This window comes from Dromaius novaehollandiae, chromosome W (genome assembly GCF_036370855.1).
Source record: "Dromaius novaehollandiae isolate bDroNov1 chromosome W, bDroNov1.hap1, whole genome shotgun sequence".
NCBI lineage: Eukaryota > Metazoa > Chordata > Aves > Casuariiformes > Dromaiidae > Dromaius > Dromaius novaehollandiae.
Genome location: NC_088130.1, coordinates 71,590,885 through 71,601,531, shown reverse-complemented (window position 1 = coordinate 71,601,531; position 10,647 = coordinate 71,590,885). Strand labels below are relative to the sequence as shown.

The 10,647-nt window shown below is 41.9% G+C and overlaps 1 protein-coding gene across 2 annotated transcripts; it reads right to left on the bottom strand.

The window, feature by feature from the left end:
* Window positions 1-2,019: 2,019 nt before the first annotated feature.
* LOC112985196 (signal peptidase complex catalytic subunit SEC11C) lies at window positions 2,020-9,524 on the bottom strand. 2 transcript variants are annotated; one of them, XM_026103657.2, is made up of 6 exons: window positions 9,339-9,524; window positions 7,643-7,752; window positions 6,257-6,406; window positions 4,027-4,146; window positions 2,661-2,718; window positions 2,020-2,239 (listed from the first exon to the last, which is right to left on the bottom strand). In XM_026103657.2, exons 2-6 carry the CDS (start codon window positions 7,723-7,725, stop codon window positions 2,186-2,188), a joined length of 465 nt encoding a protein of 154 aa, XP_025959442.1. In that variant the 5' UTR covers window positions 7,726-7,752; window positions 9,339-9,524; the 3' UTR covers window positions 2,020-2,185. The 2 variants fall into 2 exon arrangements, with proteins under 2 accessions (XP_025959442.1, XP_025959441.1); XM_026103656.2 differs by having other exon boundaries at window positions 9,335-9,521.
* Window positions 9,525-10,647: the final 1,123 nt, after the last annotated feature.

Sequence of the window (10,647 nt, the reverse complement as noted above, 5' to 3'; positions counted from 1 at the left end):
TTGAAGAATACCCAAAAACCTCAAACTTGGATTTCAACAAATGCATTTACAGCAGTCCCAGCTAGTGGAATCACTTCTAAAGCTTGACAGGAAACTACGTAGGCAGGAACTTTGCATATTTATATAAAAAGATCTAGCATTATGGCATCTAGTCCTACCACCTGAGAAAAGCTACTGTGTATCACAGCAGAAAACGTACATTACTTATATGCTTGAACAAGCCATTGTATGTGGCTGACCAAAGCTGCTGCTGGATGCAGCCAGCAAATCTCTATGCGCCCGGCTAAAACCAGGAGGACGAAGAGGGCCCGCGCTGTCGTCAGCATCTCACCAAACGAGCAGATCTGGCAACATTGGCGGCTGTATGCCCTTCTAGTCTGCAAGTCAACTCTACAAATTAAGTTTTTAAGCTCTTCTTGACAAATCAGGACACAGCATATCACACCCAAGAACTAAAACCCCTTTTTCTGAGCGTCAACCCACCTATTTAGATGTTATCGTTCTTGCTCATCACCAATCCATGTTTCCTCAACACAAGAAAAGATTTCCATAATCACGTGTTGAATCTGTCATCTGGGTTACGTCCAAAACCCCCCTCGAAATTAGAGCTGATGGTGACTGCATGAGGGGTAGAGGGAGGGTGCGCACGGGGAGGGCAGAGAGATAAATTCCAATTTCAGCAGTAAAAAAAAAAAAAAAAAAAACTTTACTACTCATACACTGCCTCCAAAAATTACATTATTTTTTCCTTTACTGTGATGGTACCCTTCCAGGAAGGCTGCATTAAGAATATCTAAATTATTATGACATGCCATTTATTATACTCAATTTTATTTCTAAACAATTTGACACAAAATAAGTCATTTTTGTAATACAGTTTGTTGTGAAAACTGCTTACTAAGAGACAAAAGTAGTAATATTACTTGGAAAAATTCAGCAGTTGTCTGCCTTTCAGCACTGGTAGTTTCAACAGAAGAGGTGCCATTATTGTAAAATATTATGTTTTTTTGTAGAGGTGAGGAGAAAGCAAAGAAACAAAACTCCACAGGAAAAAAGCCTCATGCTGTTCCTTATCAAAGCTACAAACCCAAAGCAAACGAGGAAAACAACTTCTGCCTTGCTGAAGCTGCAATGTTGACACTGGAAGCCAAGAAAAGTCTAGAATTTCACATAAGACAGCTATCAGGCTAGGTTTTAAAGTGAAAAATCAATTTTGTGTTTAACACTCTTCAGGTGTCACATGCCAGGAGAGAACAATGCATTCTCAGGACTGGAATATGAACGATGTTTTTCCTTATTGGTAGCATACTGTGGTGCTTTTCATTTGGTAATTTCCAAGTGTTAGTAAATCCCCACAAAATCTTTTGAGTAGCTTTGTGCTGTAGCTGGGAACACGAGGGCAGACGGGTTGATGGCCTGAATTCCAGCAACACGGACAGCCCACAGCCCTGAGACCGGGCTGCAAGGTTTTTGTGCCTACGCCACAAGGGAGCAAGTTTCAGATGCACAGAGAAAATTCAAAGGCTCCAATTCTCAGCTCTGAACCAGCATAAAGGTCTCTTTCCTGCCTATTTTTCTCAGAGCATATTGAAACAACTTTCTTCAGGCATAACCATGACTAAACTCCTACAACTCACCGCCTGTTCCAACGCATGATGTTGTGTCCTTGGGGTAGTGAGAAGATCAGGGAGCTCACAGGGGTTAAAAATAATCAAGCAAAATAACTGAACAAACAGCAGGGAGCAAGCTGGTTCAGTTGCAGTACTGCTAAAACAAATAACCCCCCCCAAACCCCTCCAAATCCCCCAAAAGACAAAACAACTCCCCCCAAACGACCCACCACCAAAGAAACCTCTGCAAACTACAGTCTCAGGGCATTGCCTTCAACGCGCCCAGGAGTGCCATGCGTTACCTCAGCACACGGCAGTCAGTGCCCTCCATCTGCAAACAGCCACCTGAAAGCACTGACTACTTACGCTGGTAAATAGGCAACTACATAATTAACCAACAGCCAAAAGCTTTACTCATTAACTGTACAGTTTATTTAGACAAGACAAAAGTTTGCACAGTTTTGTAACTGTATACAGAAATTAAAATATCTGAAATATATTAGTTTTTTCCAGTATATTTAACTTCATTCTTGGAAAAGTGGCGCTCGCTCTGCTTTTTTTTTTCTCCTCTAAATTTAGGATTCACGTTTCAGTAGTACATATGCTCCCATTACTGCCAGAAGAGCATACTGCAAAAGAAAATAAGGACGGATTTTAAATTCTTCTCATGGAAACTCTGAAATTATACAGTATTTCAAAATGTGCCCCCTCCAACGTTACACCTTCTAGATGAGTCCATAATTATAAAATTACAGGAATATTTTAATGTGATCATATTTATTATAAATTGGAATCACAAATTTATACTCTTAGCTCATGATATTCCTATAAATAAAATGCTTTCAAATGTTTAAAAATAATAAACTGTATGGGATAATAGACAAGCTTTTTATTTTGGAAGCCCAAAAAACAGTTAATTTTACATCAGGCAACCAAACTATGGAAGCAAATTTATTAACACATGTATCCTTCATATATACAAGATTCTTATTAGCTTTACTTGTTATTTTATAGTTTTATATTTCAGTATTGAAATGTTTGTATACATACCTTAAATTTTGGATAGTCATTCATTATTATAGTTACCATACCAACATAAGGCAAAAATCTGTAATTGACAAAACAGATCGACATAAAATTAACCCTCAAAAATCACATGACAATGCTTCAGTTCTACTCAAATTTCATTATTTTAGATAGTTGATTTCAGAGAAATAAACATTCAGAGAGACTGCAAGGCCTTTAAAGAGCACGTGTGCTTGACACCGCAAGCTAGGGAGCAAGATCTGAGATTCCCCTCTCCTCCCATCAAGTAAACACTTCGCCTTGCTGCACATTATTTATAGCATTAGAAATACATAAGCGCCACAGGAGTGGCAAGTAATTATCACCATAACGAGGGGTCGAGGCAAAAGCCTAACATACTGCAACACAGGGCGATCTGGGAATTAGTCTTTCAGTGTCTCCTGCTGTGGAGCTATAAAAGCCATATAATTCAACGTGGTAAGGGTTTCAAGCTAGTACGAAACATAACTTAGTTGGCATTTAAGCTAACCTACCACAATTAAAGGTTTGGAGGGGTACTTGTTCTATTTCTTTTTATTTGACTTGAATGCAGGGACAGAATCTAGAAAACAAGCAAATAAATATTCTCCAAAAAGAAGTATTTGGTACTTTCACCCTAGAGTTGGTCTATGACAACTTACACCGCTCTTAAAGTTGGCAAGAAAAACCACAAGTATATCACTTGGTACAAGAAGTCCTGCTTTCCATGAGGATTGGCCTGTGACATTAATCTTAGCCTAACAGACCCAGCAGAATTTGCATCAAGTTTCTGATGGCATCGCTAAGTCTCTCAAAGCCCAAAACACACTTTGCAAAGGCCTCTGAGCAGAATTGTTCCAGATAAGAACAGTGTAAAGCAATCACATCATTTATACTTGCTACTAATGTGTATTTGAAAGAGGAAATAAGAAGTTCAATTTTAATCTAAGAAAAATACATATAACTGAATTAGTTTGAGAAAATCTTTAAGACTGACTTTTCATCCCAACTAGGGGATGAGGGCAACTAGGATGGGGCAAAAAGCTCAAACCTTGTGTGAAATTCTTGTGGGATGTAAAAAATCATTTCCTAGTAATTTCTGGTACAAGGATGATCTGGTTAAATTTTGTATTTACTGGTGAACTATTTACGTTGAAATTTACCATGTTTTAAAAAATTAAGCCCCACTATCCAAATTAGTGAGAGGACTACAAACAGCAACATTTCCAGGTAAAATATTTTTGAATTTCCTAAAGAAAATGGTAATTAAATGATTATCAAACAAGATCTAGTTTGTACTACTACTGAAATTGATTTAAGTTTGAAATTTTCTATATTTCTTACAACAAACATAGACATGTTCACTACTTACCCTCTTGCTCTTCCAACAACGTCTTTCTTCTCTAACCAGTTCTGACCCTCTTTGTACAAGCCTCTATCATCGACTTCATTATTATCACCTTTAGTCAGAAATTTGATGTCCCCATTTTCTCTAGAAGGCAATGAGGCGATAAACTAACTACCACTTAATTTAAAAATCTCAATTAACATGTACAAAGCACAATGAGGATGAAAAGTACTACAAGATTAGATAACAATACTTCCAGTCCCGCTTGTCCTGCTTATTTAGCAAACACCATTAAAGCATTAACATTACAGGCTTTACTGACAGAGTCAACAGATCTTAACAAGAGGTGTTTTTTTAAACACGCTCCCAGATTGTCATTTGATGTAAGCAATTATACTCTGAGCACCAGAGGAGTATTTTCCATCCAGAGCAGGCACGAAACTGTCAACAAAGCAGTATGTACAGACGAGGAAAAAACCCCTCAGCCCTGTATTTTCAACAGAACAGAAATGAAATGCTGAGAAAAACAAACTAACAAACAAAAATTGATTACCAAGCATCCAAATGACTGGAAAGAGTTTTGGGTTTGGATTTTTTTTAATACAAATTGTTGAATAAGATCCAGTGATGTCATCACACATTAGAGAATCAATTTAGCTGAATTTCAGCAACAAACTTCAGCAAATACAAGGTATATCCTAAATCTTCCTTTAGGAATGGAATTATATATAACAATCTATTGTTTTAAGTAATTTTCTTCTAACTTTAACATACTTGCTTAACTCATAATAGATTTTTGTTGTTGTTGTTGTCAAATTAAAGCATGATGGGAGTCCTCCTTTTGATGCAGAGAAATCCTGAAGACTTAAGTGAGCTGCAAATCTGCATCAAATTCAGCATTTTGTCAGCAAGACTGCACTACAATTTCAGGTCATTTATTGTTTATCCGTTAAGCAACATAGCGAGTTCTTGGCAAAACCTCAGCTATGGTTGATATCTATTAACGTGATAAATAAAAAAAGACTGGTCTTTAAAAAACATCATGTGGGCAAAACATTTTTGTGGGTTTTTCACTGGACTGTATGGAGAACCCCAAGGGACTGAAGCGGTTCAGTAGGTGGAACTCTTCCTCCCACACGGAAAAGTGCTCATGGCGCTCCGGAGAACCAGGCTGCTCCCTCGCAGACACAAAACTGAAGTCCTGGCCTCTCCCAGCCATTAAAAAGGCTCGAAATTCTTTTTGTAGGAATAGAGGGTTTAAATCCTGACCATGCCCAAATCATAGCTTTTCCTTACTGTTTCAATGGAAAATGTATTTTACACTTCATTCTGAACATTATGTAATTTAACCATCGCTGTTACACAAAATGATTTTGCTCCACAAGCTGCTAATTGCAATTAAAGATATCAAGAAACAAGGATTTTTTCTGAAGATTGATTAGGTATTTAAATGAAAAAAAAAAAAAAAAACAACAGGCAGTACTTGGACGTACATATTTGTTTTGAAAAAGTGTTGAAGGACAGACACCACTTGCAAGATAAACACCTTCAGTTTATTGCTAGAACTTCCTGAGGAACAAATATATCAGTGCTTGCCACATCCAAGTTACATTTTCACTGCGCAGGAGTGGAAAAAGAATCGCCTCTCTTTTGTTTGGGAAGGAACTGTTTATCATACCAGGTATATGCAAAAAAAGTAAAAACAACCTGCCTGTTACTTTTGAGTATAAATTATTGTTGGTATTGTGACTAATGCACACAAAAAGAGTAAGACTTTGAGTCAAATCTCTGTTTTACGAAAACTGCCATTAGCAAAGGTCACACACTTCCCAGGTTTCATCTACAGTTCTAACTCTGAATCTGCATGTCCTTCTAGAGATTTGTTTTTAGATGTAGCTATTTCTCATAACCAAACTCCCACTTCTACAACAGTCACCATGGAAGTGGACTCTGCTCCCCTACACATTCCCACTGACTGCAAAAACGATGCGTATAGCTTGTGTTACTAGACTCCTCTTTGGTGCAGGTTCACCCACTTTGAACCTGAGCAGCTCCGCTGAGGGACAGGAGTCAGTGCCTCAAGAAGCGTGCCACAGGATTGGGGCCAGATATGGATTAAGCCTAGAGACAAATTTTATCTTACTGCATATCCTCACTTGCCTTTCTCATAAGATAGTACCAAATTAAAAGGTAAGTGAAAGTCACAGTAAAGGAAACTATATTTAGGAGCAAAGAAAACATCAAGTTGCATTACTTTTCATGAATTTTGATTACTCTGTGAACTATTGGAATGTCTCTGCCTTCAACTTTAAAAACAACTATTTCACCAGCTCTGATTGGGTCGTCATGGAAATTTGTTAAGAACAACAGGTCTCCCCGGTGAAAAGCTGGTTCCATGCTGCCACTGCAAACAAACAGAAAGGGAAAGATTATTGGCATTATGGTAAATGAAAGAAGAACCACAAAAGCAACGAGCATTTACTCCTCACAGATAAACTCCAGATTTTAATTGAAATCTGTACTTCACCCATTCAATAGCAGTACACAGACCTTTGATACACAATCCAAACGTTGGTAAGTCCCAGGCTGAGATAGCCTGGGGAAGACTTACCCTACTGCTTCAACAAAAGAAAAAAAAATTAGCTGTATAGAAAAGTATTGGTATCGTTGCTATGACGGAAGGAACAAAATGAGCCGTTCTGGTTAAGATAACTAATTCATTAGTGAAAAGCCAAAAGACGTTTCACTGAACAGGGAGTACTTCTCTATACAGAAAGGATTTGACTTACACAAACAGGGCTGATGCTTACGTCAGTGATTACTGCCCATGATCTGAAAATTCATGCATTTTTTCAAAGCTAGCCATAATATCTTTTGGTAGCAACCTCTAAGATAGGACTCCAGATCCCATTACTAATTACAGGAACAAACAATTCCCATTAAAACATTGTTATTCCTACATTCTCTATATACAACCGATCCATACACATTGAATCTCAGTATGGCTGAATCTTCCACATATGTTTGTGCTTAACTTTGTGTATTTGATTAGCAGTCAGGGGCCTGTAGGACTGGGCCTTTATATACCAGAAGTAAGATATCATTGAGAAAGAAGCAATGGGCATGTATAATTAACTCATAAAGTGAGTTTTACCATAATACAATTCTAAAATAAATACAGATACGCAAACAAGAAATTAACAAATAAGCCTGAAAGCGTTCAGCGCCTTCAGCAAGTGCATTATGCTTATTTAAAGCTTCTTCTCCAGAGACAACAGAAGTTTCACAGGATAACATGCATTTCTGTTAAAGTAGAACTGATTTTTCGGAATCCCAATCCCCACACAGACAGCAGTACGCAATCTTGGGTAGCTGATATCTATACAAGAAGGGAACAGACATAGACTTTCAAAGGTTTCACGTACCTACTGCCTCTATTGACTTCAATGAAAACTAGGTTGTAGCTATGAAAGTGGCCTTTGCTAGATGCCCCAAAACAGAGCTAAAAGAAAATAAGTGTTTGAGCACTACTTTAAGTATATGATATTCTAAACTCCAAGTCTATCCAAGGGGGAAGGGGAGGAGACAAAAGATAAACCACTACTTGGACTGTAACAAAAAAGCCTCTACATTGACTTACCTGAGCACCACAACGATAGGGCTTTCGCTTCCAGTAACGACAATCAGCCCTTTCCATATCATAAGGGCTGAAGACACTATCATAGCAAAATTTAAGACTTGGTAATACAGCTATAAGACACAAACAAGAAAAGTGTTTTAAAAGTTACTGTGCTGTATGCACAACACAGAATTTCAGTCTTCATGCACTGTGCAACCCCGAAGCACAACCCAGCTTATTTACTTATATTCCAGCAGAAGCTTCACAGATACAGCAATACAGCTGTGAACACCATGCTGCAGGATGAAGTTTTAATCCTTAAGCGTACCTCCATCTTGGCTTATGACACCTATAGAGTATTATATTTGCTGGTGCTAGAAGCCAGTGAACTTGCCACTAGCAAAGACTTGTAAAACGTGTAAAGCTTTATGGCAAATGATTAAATCTATTTTTGATTACACATCCCTGAGTCCTACTTGAGATAAGTGTTCAAAACACACATAAAAAATAATGTAGACTACTACTAAAACCAGGATCAGCAAGAGCCTTCGTAGTTTGAACAGTTTTCTTTGTTTAGAGAGAAGAGTTGGGGGGAAAGAGGGAGGACGAGAGAGTGCCATTCCCTCTTACTTTCAGACAGGAACTTCTTATGTGCAAAATCTTTTATCAATTTCATCAACTCACTTTCTGCACCAAAATTTGACTGCTTTACCGAACCTTACAACAATGGGTACATTTTCTTCCTACCACCTCCTTTTCCTTTTCTTGGCAATATAAAGAGCTACCCCGGTGCAAAACAGCCCTGCCCACCTGTTTACCGTGGGAGTCATCTACCTAAACAATGGAACTGGAAATTCTAAGACCATCATCCTAGTTTAAGGATCTATTTACTGGGGTTTTCAGGGATGTAATTCACATAACTTATCAGTGGACAAGTTTTTAAATTTGGCCTCAAAATCTCCTCTCTAGCTGGTTTTTTTTTTTTTTTTTTTTTTTGAAACATTATTGTGGATTATTATGGATATTAAGAAGCAACTAAGGAACTTTCACAGCTTGGATATCAGTGAGTTTGTCACTAGTCTCATATTCTTCCTTCCAACTACTTACCAACTAACCGTTTAGTAAAGATGAGAATAAGACACCTATTTTGAACTACAGGTATTCAGAAACACCGGCCTGCTTCCACACAGTATACTTCTAAAATAAAACTAATTACTGACAAATATGCAAAAAATGCAGTTTCTTGAGACAGAGCTGGGAATGCCTCGGCAGGAAGCTGCAGTTCCCCAGCTCTGGGTGAGCGCTACCGTCCCCGCTTTCGCAACAAGCGCGGCTGAGCGTCGGACCTGCCCGGAGCAGGACACGCAGCAGGACCAGACGAAGCAGCAGCTGCTCGGAGCGGCCCAGCACACGCGCTGCAGACCGCACGTCCTGGGGGGGGGGGGTGCCCGGGGGGGTGCCCCTCAGGTGACGCGGGGCCACACACCCCCAAAAGCAGAACCCCGGTCTCCGGGGCCTCTTGCAGAGTGACGCAAAAGCTAGCACGACAACGCCTGTCTCGCACAGTCTTGTGCTAAGCGCAGCCGCCTCGAGAGGAGGCACTAAGCTGAAAATGGGGTGGCCACGCACCGCCTCCCAGCAGCGCCCCGGCAGGCCGCGCAGACCCGCGGGCAGCCCAGCCCAGCCCAGCCCCGGCCCCGGCCCGGCCGCTACCTGCCGTTTGTTCATGCGCCGCAGGTCCCCGAAGAGATCCATGGCGGGGGCGGCAGCCGCTGGCGCCCCGGCGCGCGGGGAACACCCCGGCTAGCGCGGCGACCCGACCCGCAACGGCGACCCGCCACTGCCCCAGCGGGGTTGGTGGCACCGGCGGCGGCGCCGCTCCCCGGGAGTTGTAGTCCCCTGCTCGCGCCGCGCCGCTCACACTGCAGGGGGAGCCGCAGTCAAGGGACTACAACTCCCAGCACGCACCGCGACGGGGGCCTTCATGGCGAGGCCCCTTGCCGCCTGCCCCTGGAGATGTCCGGCCCATTTGCTGTGCGACGGGGCTTTCAGCCCGCGCTGAGGCCCCACGAGACCACGGAAAGAGTCAGACCCGTCTGCGGAGCAGCGAAGTGGCGGCAGCGGCCTCCCACACCGTACCGCTCAGAGCAGGCAGCTACGGAGGCAGCCCCCCTCGCAGCTCCCGCGCCGTGTGCGCAGCTCATTGGCGGGCCCAAGCGGGGGCGGGAAAGGGAGAGAGCGAGACGGGCGGGGCGGGGCTCGCGCCTGCTGCCGTTGGGGCGGGGCGGCCGCGCTGAGGGCTAGTGCCGTGACATGGAAATGGCGATTTTCACTCTCAGCCTTTGAATTCTGTCTTTGGACACCGTTACCACCTTGCACACACTCAGACCGCTGTCTCTGTTGTCTCGGTGACTGCCAGGATAGTTTTTTGGCATGATTTGTTTTAATCCAAGATGAGGCAATCACGAGTTTCTCCACTGATGTTGCACCTTTTTGAGCAGACGTGGAAAGAACTTCAGATCCTGTAGAATCAGTAGCTGGCCAGAACTATCAGAAAAGCATTAGAAATCCTTCTGTAGGGCAGATAATTTTCTCTTTACCCCATTCAGCTTTTAAAGACATTTCACTATATCCTGATCCATCAGACTAAGGAGTTCTTTATAAGCGGGCATCTCACCGTTGTCCTTAAGAGCTCCGTGGAACCCTCGGTAGAGCTTTCCTCTGATTGCTCTTTATTCTGTTTTTTCCCCATAAAATGGCATTCTTACTTGCTTCGCAACAGCTCAGTGACTCAAGCTGACCCTGCAGCCCATTTCATAGTGGTCAGGTGACAGTAAAACTTCCCCAGTTTCAGGCTACCCTGCGCACATAAACAGAGACGGGAAGAGCTGAGAGGTTCTGGAAGAACTTTGTCCACCCAAGCCCCGTGCCCCAGGGCACATTTGTTCTTATGGGTCCGTAGCTGGCACTACATCTGGCTGCTTCGTCTGCTCAGCCTGAATCACCCAGTTGTCCTTTAAAACTAG